Source organism: Leuresthes tenuis, unplaced genomic scaffold, assembly GCF_036924035.1.
Source record: "Leuresthes tenuis unplaced genomic scaffold, fLeuTen1.0.hap1 SCAF_2, whole genome shotgun sequence".
Lineage (NCBI taxonomy): Eukaryota > Metazoa > Chordata > Actinopteri > Atheriniformes > Atherinopsidae > Leuresthes > Leuresthes tenuis.
Genome location: NW_027325356.1, coordinates 7623937 through 7644539, shown reverse-complemented (window position 1 = coordinate 7644539; position 20603 = coordinate 7623937). Strand labels below are relative to the sequence as shown.

The following is a 20603-nucleotide window of genomic DNA, read 5'->3' as shown; positions in this document are numbered from 1 at the left end:
AGTATCATTAATGCTTTTTGTGAGTTCAAAGAAATGTAACAGTGGACCATAGATGATAATCAAGCCCAGAGAGAAAGATGAATAAAGCTATATCATAACTCAGTCTAAAAAACATTAAAAGCATTTATCTTCATGGCTAACCTTAAGTTATGTTATTTAGTTAAAACTATAAGTATTCCTTTTTCAAGTCTATATTATCACACCTCCTGAGAGCATTAATGTAGGAGCATGTCCAGGCAGCTGTTTTTTCAGTGTCATAAACATGTTTTGCAATTAGGCTACATGTGGCAACCGCAGATAAATTAATCTTCTAGATGTCATTTACTGCAAAACTTCATTTTCACTGACTCGGAGTCGAAAACCATTAAAATCTCCTGGGGAAACCACACAGGATTAGACTTGGTTGAAATTATGCTCTTTTTATGATCAACTGAGGAAATAAGTGAGAGCAAACACAGTTTGGGTTTTTCATTATGCCTCTCCAAAGATTTGTTCTGACTGAGCCACAGAATCTTTATCATATAGGGAAAACACTCATCAAATCACTCATCAAATCACATTTTTAAAAGGCACATGTGAAAGCTCAATTTTGTGGAAACTTAGTGGAAAAAAAGATGTACTTCAACTATACACATGAAAGTTTGATGCAAAATTGCCATTTTGAAAATGAAAAGCAAATTGAAACAGCTGTAAACTGATTATAAAAACACGAGAACATGGTGGTTATGAACATACTCCCAAACAAACCTAATTTGAAACCAGAAATACAGGCAGTGTGGTTAAAAGCATCATAAAACAGTAGCTCAAAACACGCTTCGAAAGCTACAGATAAGTGCAGGACCATTATGGCATTTTGACTATTATGTTTCTAACTGGCTCTCACTGGTAAAGCCAAAGTGGGCTCAGATCGCTCAACAAACTCATCCATGTTCATATTTTCAGGCGTGTTTTTTCTTCCACGTCCTAAGTGTTCTGATAATTTGGAGAGTTGTATCTCTGGATTCTCAACGGGTGTAGTATTTATTGTTAAATAAAAACCTTTCACTTGATGTACTTTTGTCTGCTCTTGTCTGCAAAGTTTTTAACAGTCTTGAAAGTTGAAAATGGAAATATTCCACCAGCCACATTTCCACATTTGTCTATGAACGGGAAAGTCATTACATTATACAAACTGTAATATTTCACATGCAGTCTCTCATTCCTCAAATATGTGAGCCACACTGGTAGCACGGCAATGAGAAAATATAACAGCTGTTTCTTATTCAACACTGAACAGAATTCATGTATAAACATGTATGCACAGAAGCATGCATGGATGGATGACAGCATTTTGTACTATTTCAGTATTAGTACAGGGCTTTGGTACATGAATCAGCCATACATATGAATAATGGACAGTCCAGATTTATTAAACCAAATGGGAAAAGTTGTTCCCATCCTCATTTTCACTTTTCTACAGTTTTTGACAAGACTTTTTGAATGAATGAAGCTCTTTGCTGAATTTATTTGCCTTAGTACACTACACATAATGCTTCAGGAGAAAGAAACTGTGGCCCTGTGTTGCTGTTCATCTTTTTTTAATAAATACCCTTTTAACATCATGTACTTTAGTGCAATGAAAATATAAAATGAGCTGAAAATGATCTAAATGCTGATGTCATTAGGAATCAAAGAACAAGCTTTTGACTGTAGCTCAGGAGGAAGAGCAGTCGCCCACCAATCGGAAGGTTCGACTCTGGCTTCCCCGGGCTACATGTCGAAGAGTCCTTGGGCAAGACACTGAACCCCACGTTGCCTCCCAGTGTATCACTGGGGTATGAATGTGTGTATGAATGATTAGAATCTTAAGACGTGCTGTATGAATGTGTGTGAGTGGGGTGAATGCGGCATGTAGTGAAGCGCTTTGAGTGTTCAGTTAGACTAGAAAAGCGCTATACAAGTACAAGTCCATTTACCATTACTTTATGTCTTCTAGCAGCAATTAAGTTCTCCAGTTGATTTCTGTCCTTTGCCCGTAGGCCCCTGCTTGAATGAATTTTGCACTTTGATTTTTTTATGAAATGATAAATCTATGGCATAAAAGACAGCATGAATGATTGAACACGTTTACATAACACAAGAAAAAAAAACGTATTGTGTTAGACAGACCAAAACCAGTCTTTAAAAATGCATGTAAATACGTCAGTCTGACTAAAATCGTGTGAAATCGAGCTGAACTGGACCAACACACCCAGATAAAGCAGTCGGGGATCAAATCACTGATGTGTGTGTATTCTGAGCTAAAGTCAAAGAGGCCTGGGTGCTACATACATGCTCCAGTGTTCCATCTGTTTGCATTTTTTTGTAAAACCAGCAAGTGTAAATATATATAAACGGGAAAATTCTCAGTAATGCTGCTCTCATTCACGGTTTCGTTTGTCAGACAGTTGAACGTTTCAAAAAGTAGATATAAGCTAACAGTTATCAAATTTTTTGTCAGTGCATTCTTTCTGTTTCACTTGTTGAATACATGAATAGACTACTGCTCCCTTCTGAACCAAATAGTTGTGTGCCTTTTGTGCTGGCTACTCAGTACATCCCAGCTTTCATTTGGATTTGTGGTGTGTTCGAGAGCTATTTGGTGGCTAAAATGGGATTCAAGGACACCTGGCAGGGCATCTTTTTATTGCCAGTGGCTCCTTAGGTTGGTTTGGTCGGAAAATCATAAGGAAAAATACAATCATCATTGTGTTGCCTACGTCACATTTAACTATGTGGGATGCAAGTGTTTCAAATGTGCTGAAAAAGTTCAACAAACCCTCTCTCAACATCTACGGGATATTTGCATTGTGTAATCTTGCAGGGGAATGAGTCCACCCAAAACTGCAAAAAATGTGGTACATTCAAATTTTATCCATATTTTACCATTTGGCACATAAATGTTTAATTAATTTCTATAATATTGAAGGTGTCACTGCTAAAGCTACACCGTTACAGTATAAAACCAAAAGTTTTTTGAACAATAATCTTCTTACAGTGCATTTACTCTCTTCCTCACAAGATTTTCCACTGACCTTAAAGAAAGGTGTTTCTCGCAGAAAAATGGAAACATTATATCTGCTCATTTGCATCCAGTAACACGAGAAAAGGTTAGAATTTTTGCAACATCTTGTGTGTTAATTTGCATCCCTGTCATTTTTTAAAAGTTGATCCGAAAGTTATTTATAACTTCAGTTTCTCTGTTGGTGTCCAAAGTTGTTTTCATGGTCCTCATAACACACTTTAATGCTTTTAATGATTTCAAACACTTGTGTTTTGAAGTCTGAAAACGTTTTATTTTCTGTTCAAGATCTAGACATTTCGACTGGTCATATTGCCAATAAGGCTATATAATCCCATTAGCTTCAAACACTGGCTGCCCACATGAGGTGCCAGCGACAAGCTGTCTGTCAGGAATTCGGTTCTCGTAATACAGGAAGTCAGAGTTAAACCTCATTTATGGCACTTTATCAACAGCTGAATCCCTTCACAGCACTATTTTAAATGGCTAATTTGGTAATGGCATCAATGTTTGTCTGGACATGAATGTCACTATTTTATAATGTGTAAAACAGCCTTGAAATTTAAATTTTAACAGTAACCTGAACTTACTGAGACTCAACCTAAATGTTAAGATTTGGGAAAATAAAACTTGCTCTTTTACTGTCTGGTTTAATCAAGTAATAATTTTTTTTTGTATTTGTTTCATCGCTTAAGAGAACCTCTAACTCTCTGGTGCATTCATTAGGTCAAATATTTAATTTGTCCAAAGCTGGTTTATGACCATAAACCTCTAAAACCAACAGCTCCCACATCAGCCTCAGATTTATGACACGTTTAGTGCTTGTCAGTTTAGTGATAGTGGGCTACAATGCTAAGCTACATAATGTGGTGTTGGTGGTAAATGTTGAACCTGATACAAACACATTAATATTGCTTTTGAATTGGAATTGATCAATCAGCTAGAGGGTGGTGAACATTGTGCTTGAGTGTAAGAATCTCTGAGGCGTGTTTGTTTTGACTGGAGCTATGAGACAAAAATAGAATCAACATACTTATCAAAGAGTCAAATGAAATGAAAAACGATAAAAAAGTGAGAACCTAAATGCACTCAGAACTCCAGCAAGAAGGCAGATCAGGAACAAAATGGTTTATAATAAACTAATCAACCGAACAAAACACAAAGCGCTGCGAGGCAGGAATACCAGGAAACAAACTGCAAAACAAAAATCTAAACATGAGGAAAAAACTGGCAGAAGCAGAACAGAGCTGGAACTGATAGAGAAACACAGACAATGGTCTGGCATGGTAGAAAGGAGCACAGGCAGAATACACACTGAGGGAACCGCTGTCAAATGAACAACAGATGTGACAATCAGAAACTGAAACCATGTGTAGTACATGGTTGAAGCTGGATTAATGGGTTGATGAAGTAATTTCAGGTCGGTTCAGATCGAGGATTTTCTGTCTCACAAAGCTGGTTGCTCTGGAGCCGATTAGGTTCAAGGTAAAAGATAAACAAATATAAAAGCCCTGTCTCTTGGCCAATTAGTTCACATAGAAAATGAAAAAATAAATGTAATAGTCATCAATGCATAGACAGAGAGTTTCTGTCCAACTACCCTGTTTGACTTTGACTAAGAAGTCGCTTCATGAGAGATGTCAGCAAATATGGCTTCAAACAGAAACTGGTTCGTATGAAGCTTGCACCTGTTAACATGTAGAGATTTGGAGCTCTCAAATATTTTTTTTAATCAAAATTGCTGAACTATAACAGATTTTCTTGCCATTTTCTTGTAGTGTATGAGTGAATCAAACTTGCAAAATCTATGTCCACAACTATCTAAAATATTTAAAATACTAATTATAAACACTAGATTAACTTTAGATTAGTATTAGCAGGGTTGAGTTACCAAGGAGATAACCATCCTCATAGTGCCGCTTTGTAAGATCTCCAGTGTTAGGGATAGTTGAGCCAGATTACTTACCGGAAATGTTGAGCTTGCTTGGTAGAACAAACCACTGATGAATGAAAAGTGGAACTAACTGAAATGAAACAAAGGATCAGGCTCTAAAAAATTAAAACAGAAAGTAAAGTGAGCTTGAATATAGTGTGTAAAAAAGGGGAACACGAGCCAAACACATTACATGAGCTATAAAAGAACAAGAAACATAAACCCAGCACCTAACTAAGAGAAAACAGAACATGAAATACATTCAAGCAATGAAAAAACATCCAAACTGAACACAACAAACCTCACAGGCCATGACAAATAATAAGTAAGTAAAAGAAAAATAATGATCTCTTTAAGATTTTGTTGCTGAAGGTTGTTTTTACAAGCTGTTATGGAGTGAACTTAGTTTTTCAGCACACTGCTTCTGCATTTCTGGTTTAGTATTCGTTAAAAGATTATTGACACGGTGTAATATGTTATATTTTCTTTCTCATCTGAACAAGCATTAGTTTATTTTGAGACCTGGAAAGGACAAGGTAATTCTTTATTGTGTGCCTATATAGAAAAACTTTAGAACTTAGGGTGTACATTCATTTTCACATGACCGCATTTCTCCAGGGAAGCTTAACACCAGTGGTGCAAGCTGATGTAAACACATAACAGTAATTCTGTATTTATGTCAGAGGGAAAATAATGGTTATATAAAAAGGGGGTGTTCAGGTTTTTCAGGTAACTGTGCTTGCTTTCTATCTTTTAAATAAAAACATATACTTCTCAGTTTCATTAAGAAAACATTACAGCCACTCCTTGTTCTTAACTCAGCAAAGCACCTCAGGTTTAAGTGGCACTTCATCCGCCTCACTTGTCTGCTCAAATGAAATCAGCCACTGCATGACTCACTTGACCGAAGAAAGAGACAAAAACAATCCCGGCTCATTTGACGCACAGTATCTCTGAGTTCACAAAGTCACACGTCACACATGGAAGCCTGATATAGACTAGAGACAAAGGCGTGGATGAAACCCGAGCTTGCCTGCCTCCTCTGTGTTACCATGACGACAGCTGTCGTCCCAGTCCCTTGATGAGAAGAAAAAAGGGCTCAAAGGACGTGTAGCAAAAGACTCCGCCCACTACGGGAATTCATAGACCTAACCTGGCAACCAAAAACTGATATAATTTAGGTGGAAGCGAGAAATGATGAGGTGAAAACAAATCAATCAGACCCAGCAAGCCTCTAGCCTTACCTTTGCCTTCTAATTCATTTCCATCTCTTCTCTGTGTGGCCTTTTCTCAGCATGCAACTAGATGCGGCTCAGGGTGTGTTGCTATTGCTGGCAGGTGTAGAAGCAGGTTGAGCAGGTTGTTCCCTGAATGCCACTCTGTTGGGCCCTCCTCCCTCTGTCCCTGCTTCTGTCTGCAGGACGACTGCTGATTCACTCTCACATATTGGCAGGTCAGTGAAGAGATTTTGTTGCCTCTCCACCTGTTCTCATCTGATACAGCCAAAGAAAAAGGTAAGGGATTCACTGAGGAGGGATTTGTTCTTTTTTGGTTTCGATTTTTCCAAGACTGAAACTGTATGAGAGGTTTTCTGAAATAACACCAGTAACTTTAATTTTCCAGAGGAATGTTACACTTCTAATACTTGACAATCATTTGTATAAGTGGAAATATAAATATAAATAAGTTATACTTGAAATGTGGCAGCCGGTTCCATAATACCACAAGAGACATACATACTGAGGGACGTTATAGAACCTTTAAATGTAAATACAGGTGTTAATTTTACAAGAAAACCAATCAGAAAAGAAAGAGACATCGAGCAGTAAGACATGACCTTTGAAATCTGATCAATTCAGATTATGTATTTTTATTTGACGTTTAAATAACATTGCCACTCTATAACTGAACTCAAGAGTATAAAAGTAGGCATGCTAATTAAACAGAGTGCATCAGAGGATGTCATTATATTGATGAATATTAATTCAGATGATGCTTCATATGTGGTAGGATTGAAAATGAGTAGCCATGCATCAGAATGAAATGATGCAGGAAACACAAACGAAACATAGATAGGAGTATATTAAGAGGTGATAATAAGAGAAGAGGAACTCAGAACAGGATAAATGTCAGATAATTGGTGTTTGTGTGCTGGTCGAAGGGTATTCACTGGGTGTAGTGTTTCTTTCAGCCTATGTGTGTTGCTTTGTTTATGTGGGTCTGGATCTCTGGAAAGTCAAGGCTGACAGAGCTGTTGAGGTGATAGCTGCTACAGACTCTGACAGACCAGCAGAGTGGGAACTCTTTTCAACAGAAGGCTTCTCCGAGCGTGACGGGTCAGAAGTAAACATGTCTCCCTGTCTATTCGACCCTTCTGACTCTTGAAGGCTCGTTGGTGGGACACCCACGCTCAAATACGCTTTCAGAGAGGCAGTGTAGGAGGATGTGAGAATAATGTGATAGATAGGAAGTGACACTGGTCTGGAATGAACAGCCCACATATGTGGGCAACACAAACTCACAATAGTGTCCGCCACGTATGAATCATCTCAGGTGACCTGTGACATTTTGGGGACAAGTTTTAACGTCATTGACATAATCAGAATGTTTTGGGTGCTGATGGCATATTCATTTACACAGCGCAAATGAAAACAAACCAGTGATTCTGTTGAACTGCCTGTCAAACTTGTTCTACCATAACTGCTTTCATTTAGATTTTCAGATGCCTGCCGTGTAACTAGACATCCGTCCATGGGGTGTTCAGTATGCTGAAATTCATTCTAATCATTCATTCTGTCATTTAAATCTTGAGACTTGATGCCTCAAATTGATGATGTAAAGTCAAAACACAGACTGTAAATGAGAGGAGACAGATAGGCGGGAATTCAGCAAAATGTATAAGTAATTTGTTTTAATCTTCAGACCAAACCTCTATCAAAATGTCTTAGTGGGTGAGATACTAAAATAAAACAAAACATTTTATGTTTATGAGCAGCACAGTTGCACATAATGTCAGTGCTTCAAAGCAAAAGCTCTGGAAACATAATAGATATGTAACTGAATTGACAAACTCACCATGATCTCACCCATAAGTTTGTGAAATTTTTGAAGCCCGAGTTCGGCAATCTGATGATGCCATGTTGGCCTTCACAGAGCTAAAGGGTGGAGCTGGAGAATATTCACTGAAAGCTGACAGAACAAGTGTTTTTTACAATTATAACAATTAAAACAAAATTATTTTCAGAAGGACAATCAACACACTGATTAGAAGAAATTAATGTAGCTATCGAGAATGACTATAATGGGAAAAATTGGCTGTCTTTATGTTTCACGATAGTGATTGAAATTTTTTCAATCGGAGCCAAAGATGGAGTTTGTGCCGCAGAGTGCCTGGCGGCCATCAGAATTATTGCTTTTCCATAACAGCTTCCAGTTGAGGACAGCTTTACTCATCATTTATACAGTCTATGGCCAATATGCACAAGTGCAAGTCGAGTGATTTATTAACAAACACAAAAGTTCACATCAGATAACACATGCAGGTGGAGTCTGGGTCCAGCGTCAGACCACCAGTTTTAGTTTTGTCTTGAATGCTACAGTCCATATATGAAAAATGCATACGCCTTTTCCTGCACACAAACTGGTATCTGTGGAAAAAGACTGTGTGGAGATTGTGTGCACGTATTCTTCAGAATGTTGTGGTTTTCAGAGTAATTTAATCCTGATATGTTGAGGTCCTAATGGAAAAAGAGGTGTGATAGTTACTCTTTCTTATTGTTAATTTTTATCATATAGTCAAGTTTAACTGTGTCACCATGCATCACAATGACTGGTCACATGTTGTTGGGGGACAGTGTTAATAAGGCTTTAATATGAGAACAAGTATTTAGAGACAGTTCTGATTTTCTGGGACAAAATTGGCTCTGCTGAAGGCTTGTAAAGGCCATATAAGAAAACAGCCAACATTAAGATAAGCCACGTGCACCTGTGTGTCTCCCTCCTGATCATTTCTACACAAAGTTTTATGCTGTACAGGCTATGTGATCATCCATTGCAGATAGAAATGGAGTTAACAATGTGCCCTTCTATGTCCTTGATGCTGTCTTGTCCAAGCTGATGTGTGGTTTGTTCTCTTGTTTGTAATACGACCATTTTTTAAATTTTTTTATCTCTGCTACCAAATGAAATACTTTTTTTCTCTACATACACTGATGAATGTCTTACATCAGTGAAGAACAGAAGTAGTTTTACCTTTTATATATTTGGTCCTCTTTGATTTCTAGTGTTAGTATATATCAAGTTTGATATTTCTCTAAAAAAATAAAGTCCAGATATATACACGGCTTTATAAAATTGTCAAAAAGAATACGCACACACTTCTCTGCCTTCATGTGTGCACATATTAGAAATAAAACTACACGGATTCAATCATGTTGTTTTTCCAGAAGGGCTGAAAATACCAACATTTATGTGGGCAGATGAACTTCCACTCCCCATCTTGGTTGACTGAACCATTTTACTAAATGATGAGCTAATGTGAACAATTTGATTGATCCAGCGTTCACCCAGCAGGCGGGAGCCAGCCTGACCTACAGCTTTTTCAGTCACAGACAATATGGTGTGTGGAAGAAAAACACACTTGTTGAGAAACCACAGCTTAACATTTATTGGTATTTGTCTACCAATACAACTGCACATTCATAGACTTATTTAAGAATTAACATCAGTAACCTGATATGTATTTCAAGAGTAAAGGTGTATATGCATCCATAGAGACATTTAGTAGTGACGTTAGTTAAAGTAAATTAGCTCAATCTATTTTAGTCAAATCCCCGCCTGGGGCCTTTCTGTGTGGAGTTTGCATGTTCTCTCCGTGTATGCGTAGATTCTCTCCGGGTTCTCCGGCTTCCTCCCACCGTCCAAAAACATGCATGTTAGGTTAATTGGTGACTCTAATTGTCCTTAGGAGTGAGTGTGAGTGTGCATGGTTGTTTGTCTCGTTTGTCTCTATGTGTGGCCCTGTGATGGACTGGCGACCTGTCCAGGGTGTACCCCGCCTTTCGCCCGATGACTGCTGGGATAGGCTCCAGCCCACCCGCTACCTGATTAACGGATTGACGGTATGGATATTTTAGTCAAATTGGTGGTGTCCATTTTGACTTGTTAATATGAAAATATGTCAGTGTCATAACAGGTAAAACCAGAAAAAGACTCCAGATTTGCATATCTAGACTATTCCTGCAGATACCAACATCACACGCCAATGGCGCCTTTCACACTGATTGTGACAAGGAACAAAGCAGTCGATCAACAAAGTGACTCACAGCAAGCAAGCCCTATCGGGATCTGCAGTCATTTGTGTATGGTAGTTATGCCGAGGGGAGAACGCATAGCTCAAAGAGCATTTGTGTTAATTCACTTTGTCAATAAGTCACACATTTCATTCGAGATTGTGTTGCGACTTTGTTGATCTCTGTAATACTGCAGGGCTGCAGAGAAATTCACAGACAGGCTCCTGATGTAGTAGCCACGGATGTCATGATCATGATGTTGTTAACCATCCACTGAGAGGCTTTTCTAGAAGTCAAGAGGTTGGACAGGATCAGCTCTTCAAGGGCTGTCATTATAACTTGTGTCAGGGTAGCTGACCTGTACCATTAAAACAGGCAGCTTTTTAACTTCTAGAAAATAGGAGCAAGCAGAGATGTTATGTTGCTCTCTGAGTCTTTCAGTGTGGTCAGGGGGAGTTTGAATGCTGTGATAAACACACGTTTAACACCTGTAGACCTCTCCAGATGGTGCTTGGTCCTTGCAAGGGGTAAAAAGACTTTTCAGCCACTGCAGAAACATGAAGAAAAAAAGTGAAAATGATCTAAGGAAACCCTGTTCCCTCCTACAGCTATATTTGAATTCATATACATTTACACATGGTATTGGCCTTTAAGCAAAATACTGTAATGTATAATCTTTAAAACAATGCTTGGGTATGCAATTTCACCAAACTGAACTATATAACTAATTCTAATTTACAGCATGTTTACAGAAGTTGAAGAACTAAACTTAGTGATAAGCTAATCTACTAGACGTGAAGCTTCTAAACAGCCCCAACTGGTCATGGTGACCTTTGACCGCCAGATTTTAATGTGTTCATCTTTAAATCTATGAAGATATTTTTGCCAAAGCTAAGGAAATTCCTTGAAAGCTTTCTTGTGATTTTGCATTTATGAAAATGGGAAAGACGGATGGATGGAAAACCTAAAGCTTAATGTTTCTGGTGGGAGCCCTCGCTGGCGGAGAAGCATAACTGTGCAGTAATGAAGTGTCAAAATTTGCCTTGATTTGACCCATAGTGTGGATGAAAACATCATTGCAGAATATAAAACTTTAATTTGATCTTACACAGTTAAAAATGTGTTGCAACTGCATAAAAGTATGTCAATTAACAAAAGAAATCAAAATATTGCACATTGTTTTTTCAAACATTTTCAGATTCCAATTTCAGGTAAGTTTTAGGAGTCCATTACGAGATATTTGAAACTCTAACAAAGCATCAAACAACTATGCGCTCTGTCAAGATATAGCTGTATAATATTGCTCTTATTTCATATGGTTTTGGCTCTTTCTGTTTGGCCTGAGATAGTTGTTTAAAGTTGAAAGTCCTCAAGACAACTTGGGACAGAAGTCCTAAAAGTGGAAGGAATCATGGAAAGTGTGGAAGTTTAATGACGCTGGAGAAAATTTCAATTACAAATGATGACAATCAGAGGTTCAATACAAGCGACAGAAGTTGGCTTTGAGTAATCGTGAGGTACCGCTTTGAATTGTTTTATCAGTTTACATGTCTTTCAAACAGAAAGATAATGTTGTTTATTTTCTCTTGTGTTTCAGAGTGAAGCTAACAGAAAAATGAAGCTTTTGAAAATCACAGCAGGCCTCTTTCTACTTGTCCAAGTGTTTCACCTGGCATTGCTCCAAAATTCAACTGAATCTCCAGGACGCATAATTGATAAAAGCTGGCTCCGTGATTTCCACAAAACTGCAACTAAAATAGAAAATACTGCATCTACTGAAGATGAGAGTGAACTTGATCAGGGGGCTTTTACTACAATGTCTAGCAATGATGACATCGATGGGACAGCATCTGGCTTTATGTTAGGAAATACTGACGAAGAGTTGAAAGTGCTTGGACAACATAGGAGTGAAAACAAAACATCTAATGATCTCAATATTTTCACAACAATTTTGCCCCTTGTAGCTGAAAATGGTACAACTAAGCAACCAGAATTTCCTGAAGCCACCATTTCTCCAACCACTACAACCACAGATCGCACAAACACGAGCCAAACTAACATGACAGAAGCTGAAGAGGAATTGCATTCAACAATGACCGCAGAAAACTCCACCAGCCTCCCAGAATTCTCTAATAATACTGAAATAAGGTTAACAACCTTAGCTCCAGAGAACAATACCACAGAAGAATCTACAACACCAGATGCAGACCAAGGGTTAACAAACCAGACAGGCTCGAGTAACACAACAACTGTTACAACCACAGCAGCACCACCAATAAACGAGACATCCACCACGTCTTCATCTCCAACAGATGCAGACAAAGGATTAACAAACCGGACAGGATCGAGTGACACAACAACTGTTACAACCACAGCAGCACCGCCAATGTACGAGACATCCACCACGTCTTCATCTACAACAACCACTGCTGTTCCAAACACACCTGAGAGGGCTAACAAGACCGGGAAAGGTGCAAGCAGCTCAGAAAGAGGTACTGTTGCGAATCAAGTGTTTGATAAACCATTCATAGAAGTTTGCAAAACAGATTTGTATGTCAGTCTATCTTCCTAACATCCCTTTAAGATCTGTAAGACAACAAAATAGGCACAACATCCTTCAGGATTTTCATGGTTTTAGAGTAACATTGTACCCCTTACTCATGAGCACATTTATCACTGTTGCCTTTTTTACCCACTGCCTTTAACTGCCCTTTCCCTGACCCACATTTACCTGCATCTATTTCCCCTCTGACAGAGGACAAATACCCCCTCTTTCAAAGGCAAAAGTTGGATTGTGTTTCAGGTTCTATCGATGTGGCCACTATAAGTGAAAGGCTCTATTACAACCACCCTCTCAGCAGCACAATGAAACCCTGTTTTAGTCGCAAAAAAAAAGCCTGAAAGAGGCAGCAAGGGACTGAGGTCAAAGATACATGCCTCTGTGCAGGAGCGTGGGACTAGTTTTCAGTGTCGACCTCAAGATCAGGGAGATTGGAGTGGGACAGGCTGCTTGTCATACACATGTGCAAAATAATCTGCAATTCAATCTTTCTTTGTATTCACTTGAAATGATACTTTCCTTGCAAAATTCATATGGGCAAGCTCAGTATCACCAAACAGCCCTGCAGAGAGCTGGCGCAGGGTTGGGATTAAAATAAAACTCACATCACATGGACAGACGTGACAGCAGGAAACAACACTAACAGATGATGGCAATAAACAGTAGGAAAACAGATGTGAAACTGTGGGCAACCCAGTAGAAAAAAAAGGCTCTACAGTTACCATGACAGGCACAGCATGTTCACAAAAAACACACAAAGACACCCCCTGTTGTGTGCAGATAAACAAATAGTCTATGAAAATCAGTTTATAATGTAACTTTGCTCTCTCTCTAACATCGGTAAATGAATATCTACACACCTCACGTGCTTGACCTCACCTACAGCCTTGTTCGTTACTCTGTAAGGTTTTAAGCAAAATGCTAACATCAGTTATAAAGCTCATCACTTTAACCCTCTTAGGTTAATGAGTTAACATGTTTTGTGCTACTTTTGTGCTAATAAGGAACTAAACAAATTGCACGAGTGAGGCAGAAATGTCATGAGAGTTACATGAGTCGGACAATAAGAGAAAAATAATCACAATTCATCCCGAGTGTAAATGTCTGTGGCTACTGTATTTGTCTGGCAATCCATCCTGAGAATTAGATCTTGTGCTTGATCTTGTGATCTTGTGCTATAGCTTGATTTAGCTGTTTGACTACTGTACTCTCAGAACCAGTTCTTTGAATGCAAGACATTGGTTGTGTGTTTCTGCTCTTAAAAATGTCCATGACGCTAACCTGCCACATTTAACAGATACGGCACACTGTCATTTATCAATAACTTCAATAACTAATCAAAAAGCGGAAAAATGTCAAAATACCAACACTTAACTTGACAATTAATGGTTTGCCATTTCCAAGTGAGTAACTACATGTCCTGACATACATGTGTCAATAAATTAGGAAGCCCGGTGTTCTGAGTACATCCCTATATGCAGATAATTATGAGACACTCACCGAATGTGAAAATTTGGGCTCTTGCTGATGTTACAAATAATCATTTGTCCGATACCCAATGCCAATTGTTTTTTTTGTAAAATTTTTCTTCCTGTAATGTCAGGGAAAAAATAAGAAGAAAAAAATTGGATTCATATCTTTGAATAATCACAACTTCTTTCAAAGAAATATTTTAACCAAACTTTGTGTTAACATTTCACAGGAGCACGATCCTTTGTATAAAAGCCCTTTTAGCCTGTTAAACCATAACCTATGCAATTACTTTTCAGTACTTGATTGGCTTTTCTCACTATGAAATTGCTGGATCTGCAGCTGCAGGCTAATTCTGGACAAATTCAACGCAACATGAGATAAACGTCGGTAACTGCCATCGGCTTATTCAATCCTTTTTGCTGAGAGGCAGATTGCAGTCAACAAGCTGAATATTTGCCGATATTGATGTTAGGCCAATAGATCTATGCATCAGTCACTTAAACTATGGTGAGAAATAAAGCTTCTGGTCGGACTTGGAAAGCATCATGGCTTGCATTAAACCCTACAACTTCTTAAATTACACTTACAAATCTTCTCATTCTGGCTGACCAGGTGACAAGTCAAGTCCAATGACAGCTTTCAACTCTGAAAGTTATGCTAGAGGACACACACATATTAACATGCAGGGAGCGATGCTGCTGTGAGGCTAAAAACACCTTTTTAAAACAACATTGCATACATTTGCACTTCTTGTTTGATACTTTGATACTCATAAAACTGCAATCCACTGAATATAACATTTATTCCAATGACAGCAGAGTAAAATGACAAGTTTTAAACAACTGTTTTCCCAGCCAGAATAAAAATGAGAAAAATTACTGGAAGAAATCCTTCCACTCATTCATATTTTATTATGTCTACTTGTAGGTAAAGTGAAGGCAAGAATGGCAATATACTATGTGTTTTGCTTTACTTTGCCGCTGGTTAGGGGCAAACTGATCCTCGCAAGTGGATAAAATGAACTATTTGTAAACAAACCGAGGAACTGAATTATTTATGCATGAGTCCAGATGAAATATGAATTGAGCATTTCTGTGTCAAATGATACTGAGGACAGTGTCACTTTCAAAAACATTTATTATCCACTTGTCTAGAACAGAAACTGTGAAATGAAAGAGTAGAGAAAATGTACACTTTAATTATTATCTTCAAAGTCTTTGTTACACGGTACATTAAAACTCAATGAAACAGGATTGTTGGTTTCTTTTTATTGTGCAACTTATAATTATCTTTGTAAAGTAGTTACGTGTATAAAGTTGTTGTGTCTATGTGATCCATGGAGACATTGAATCAATTTATGACATTCAAGGATTATTTAGTCACAGTTTACTTTATTTAGATGATAAACTCAGCATGCCACCTTAAAATATTCAAATATATTCAAGAAGCTATTGTGATTTTTGAATGTTAATTGCATCAATTATCACAGTGTAAATTCTACAGTTCTTACTCATTGGTGTGTGTATGTATGAAGCGTGTTACCACCACAAACACATTTGAAAAAAATTCCTTTTCCGCCACAATTATGTGACAATTAGCCCTCAAAGATGGCAGCTGATATGAATAATTTTGTTGTTGACAAATTATTTATAACCGTCTCCCACCCCCTCATTTTGCTAATGAAGGTTTGGAATCAGACACTAAGAAGAGCAACAGGACTGTGACATGGGCGGCTTTGCTGGGAATGGGATTGGTTGTGGCCTGTGTGGGATTGGTGGTCTACATCTGGAAAAAGAAACAGAATGGTTTCACTCACAGGAAGCTGGTTGAGGAGTACCCTTCAGAACCAGGTATGTTAGCCCCTAAACAGCTGCTATAAAGCAGCAGATTGCATGGATTTAATCGGGTTTGACAGCCTGATCTGGCAAAGTTTTCTGTCTTAAATGGTCTGGGTGGTTTATGGGTGACAGACTGTAAACACAAAATGAATGGCTGAAATAAAACAGCTAGTTAGGATGCCCTTGTTATTGCTCTATAATGAGACACATAAACTCTTACTCGCTTTTATGATCAATCCCTTACTGTTAGATATGATACGTAGCAAATTAACACCTGTTTATGTGAAAGCTTTAGAGGTGCTAAAAATATTTTGTTGTCTCCTGTCTGTATTGAAACTAGCTGCTTTATCTTGTTTCAATAACTTTCCCATGATAACCTCACAGTGCAAAATAGGACCGTGTACTTTGATAGCTAACAATTTGTCTCTTTCTCCTACACTCCCTCATTCTTAACCTTTATGTTAAGCTACATTGAAATTAAACAGCATGTGTACACATGAATTAAAGACACAAACTCAAAGAAATTTGGGGGGTGGAGACAAGTAATTTAGTAAGAAATGCATACATTTTCTTCATGACAACTTATATTTATTATATATATATATAAGTATGATATAACATATATTGTATATATATATATAACATATATTACATACAGCTGATGCTTCTTTAAGGGGTAAGATAGGTAGATGGTTTTAGTCTGCTAACTCTAATGCAAGAGACCACGGTATCAAGACCCATCTGACTCTGCAATTTACACGTTTCTTTCATGTCTCGACTCCACCTTGCAATTCCTCATTTTTTTTACTTCCCTCTGTCTTGCTCGCAAATGGTGAGAAAAAAAACTGGCTATTGCTTTTAAACTATAGTATTTATGGATACTGTTACAGTTAAGTCACGTAGACCCTACTCGACATTCAATAACAGCCTACATATATACTGCCATCTCAAGAATTGTAACACTGATTTGTGACATTATTACATTTCATAATCTGGACAAATGTAGTTGTTGCACTTTTTGTGAGACTGAGCTGGTCAATAATATATCTGTTCAGTTTGATGTATTTCTAACGATTTTAGTCTCTTGTGTCCACTGCCATTCAATCTATCATATTTTCTAATCTCAATTAGTTGTAGTTAGTTTCAACAGTTTGCAAGATGAATACCAAAACAATTATTCAGCAGAAGTATGGGCATCGCATTCAGGAAAAAAGCTTTCTCATTTGAATTTTTTCAAATTTTCTTAAATGTTTACAATTCCTACAATGAAAGTGATTGAATCCAGTAGATATATCTGATATATCAATATGAAGTTGCATATCTTTAGTGTGGTCATTCACCTGTGAAGATCAGAACCTTACAACTCAAAAAACTTTTAAAATTGTAGTTTTAGAGCTGCAAAAAATGTTTAAAAAGCCACTTTAAATCAATTTTCAAGGATGGGATATTAAAAGGCTTCTTTTCCGCATATACAATGTCAAAAACAGAATTTCTTATTCACAGTTCTCAGATTAGACAACAGCGAACCTTTGGACCTGAACTTTGGTGGCGCAGCCTATTACAACCCAGGACTCCAAGGGGACAGCATCCAAATGACTAACTTTCCATGACGCCGCTGAACCTGAAAAGACTTTCAAGGCCAATGTGAAAGGCAATTTAATGTGACATTTGTAGATGGGCAAGGGGTTTGTATGGATCTGTTATCCATTCACAGAAATTGTATTTCAGATATAGATTATGCATTGTATAGATTTATTGCACCTAAATAGAGGAATAAGTAAAGGGAATCTATATGAAGTATACTGCAACTGCCAAAATGAAATATTTATATATGTTGCCAAAATGAACCAAATGAAGTCTTTCCTAATGAAGAATTTTCCTTGCAGTCAATGAAAGATGTAAAGACATTTGAATTTGTTGTATCTTTAGCAGTTGCATTTGATGCAACAACTTCTGTGAATAGAAAGCACAAAATTATTTTCAAGAGAAAAGACATAAATATAGAAGCATATCAGCTAAAGACAAGAAAGCAGAAAGTGTCTCCTGTTGGTTTGGAAAAAGGAAAAAGAAAAAAGAAGTCTAAATAACAGATGACACAGCAGGTCTACTGAGGGATTTGAAACAAAATTCTAAAGCCATGGTGAACAATAACATTATCCATATCAGCCATCACCTGCTGTTACAGCATGAGGCTGGCAATAACAAGTCAAATTTAAACTGTGCTTTGAGATATTCCACAACTGGCAGCCACAGCCAGAGTCAGACAATTGAAGCGTCAGAACCAAAGACTTGGGTTTGTTTTCTACACCAGCGAGGGAGGTGGAGGAAGGCTGGCTGCCGTTTTGTAATTCATAGACTGAGATTTTGGTATTCTGGAAGGAAGTCATATATCTAGTCGTGTTCAAACAGAGATTTGAGGTTCTCTTAGCGACAGTGTGCACTTTAGAGAAGTAATTAAACATTACCTGCTGCATAGCCAGGGCAAAATGAGAAATTATAACAATACTATCACTATTTTTTCTTTTATTCTTACTTTGCTTTAATATGGACAGGAAACCTTATTAAAGAAAAGCGTGTCTTATGATAATATGCAGGGACTGATCACACTCTTTGTCTGATGTAACTCATGTATTTGTAACAAAATTTCTGTGGTCATTTCTATGCTTGCTTACTTTTCTATTGTACATAAAAAAACAGAATTTGAACAATGTAAATGTCAAGAAAATACATTCTGAAAATAAATCTTTTTGCTCCCTCCATCCTTCCACTCATCATTACCTGAGTGAAGCCTGCAGTCAATCAAAATGCACTAAGACACGGATTGATATGTGCCTCAACAGCCAGCAACAAGTTGGAAATGTTTCGTGGTGTGGTTAGATGCAGCAGGGGGGCCATGTCTGCTTCATCCTCACTCTAATTCCTGACATCAATCTGCACTGTGTATTGCTGTTTTAAAGAATCACTGTGATTACAGGGCAGACAGATAACGGGCGACTTTAACCTCTGCCAGTAAACTTGATGCCTTAAAATGTTGTGTTTTGTGATTTCAGGTTTGTAAATCTAGTATTTCATCTCCAGACATCCTGACATAAAAAAGGTTTTTCATTTCTCAAACACACACAAAACATTAGATTTGACTATCATAAATCATAAAGGCAATAGCTCTCTTCCATTCATCACAAAAATGACCAACCACCAATATTTTCAAATGCTGTGCTCAAATCAATTAACTGATGCCAAGTCACTGATAAAGAACATAAATATTTCTTAGGGGGTTTTGGCAGGTTAAATTACACTTCCAGCTAAAACAAAGTAATTGAAATTAAATTAAATGATTGCTATCGAAATCGAAGCTACGTGCAGGATTTGTTGGTTAAATTTGAATTATTTTTCCTGAAGTTACCTTGTTGAAATTAGTTTAATCTACAAGCCATGCCTGTTGTACAATCCCAAATGAATTTCTATTTATCTGATGAGCCTCTACAAAAATGAGAATGGTCAGCAGTGCATCATGCTGGAAGCCTGTGATGTTTAATTAACACAGGGTAGTCATGGGCTGAAGGGGTGTAAAGACAGAATCAAAGCAGACATTTTCTTTTAATCAGACGAAAGCTGCATAAATAGTAATTTTCCAGAGGAAAATTTTGATTGTGGTGTACCGTGTGCCTCAAAGCATCAGTATGCCTGCAATCTGTGAAACTTTAGTTTTTAAAGTTAAGTGTTCAAGTTAGTCAGCTGAGCAGATATTAGAATTCATTCGGGTATCAGTTTGTTTTTATATACTTTTTCATAACTGAAGCTAAAGAAGAAACATCGTTTTAACTTAATCTTAAGATGTTAAGAGTGGTGATCTCCGGTAAGCTTCATTTGGCAGGCCATGCATCTTCATCTTCCCAGGTGCGGCCAATGAAGCCAAATAGGACAATGAAGCCAATGCGCCACCTGACTCAGCAGATGCAAAGCTAGAGGAGATGCAGAGGCTCGTTAACAGGTCATGACTTACATTTGATTGGTGATGTATGTTTGCAACTTATGCAACTTAAGCCACAAAGCTGAGAAAAAGCTGAACTCCTCACGTTGCTTTCCGAACAAATTAAACATAAAACACTTCAAAACACCTGCTTCAGGATGACAGAACAGGTTTTGAGACCAGAGAACCAAGCAGGAAATGTGTGAGAGCTCCATGAAGCCTAATTTCACAGTGATGTCAGTCAGTGTGTCAGCATTCACAGAAGGGGAGCATTAATCTGTTAAACATTTGCTGCACGGTACTCCATGTAAACTATGATGTGACAGCGTTAGATATCTGCCTATTTAAGAGCCTCTATTTCTTTAATCTGTCTAATTAAGCTGTAGAAGTAAGTATTCCTGTGCTATCTGACATAAGAAGACAAAGAGACATTTTACTGCACAGGAACATCTAATATTGTTGTGAATATGCAGTATAATAATGTCCTATCAACAAAAC

At 37.7% G+C, this 20603-nt stretch overlaps 1 protein-coding gene across 1 annotated transcript; it reads left to right on the top strand.

Annotated features, from left to right (window-relative positions):
• The first annotated feature begins 6376 nt into the window (after window positions 1-6376).
• On the top strand, window positions 6377-17798 carry LOC140301529 (uncharacterized). Its single transcript, XM_072380009.1, has 4 exons — window positions 6377-6487; window positions 11862-12756; window positions 15983-16147; window positions 17639-17798. Exons 2-4 carry the CDS (start codon window positions 11880-11882, stop codon window positions 17743-17745), a joined length of 1149 nt encoding a protein of 382 aa, XP_072236110.1. The 5' UTR covers window positions 6377-6487; window positions 11862-11879; the 3' UTR covers window positions 17746-17798.
• The last annotated feature ends 2805 nt before the right edge of the window (window positions 17799-20603 follow it).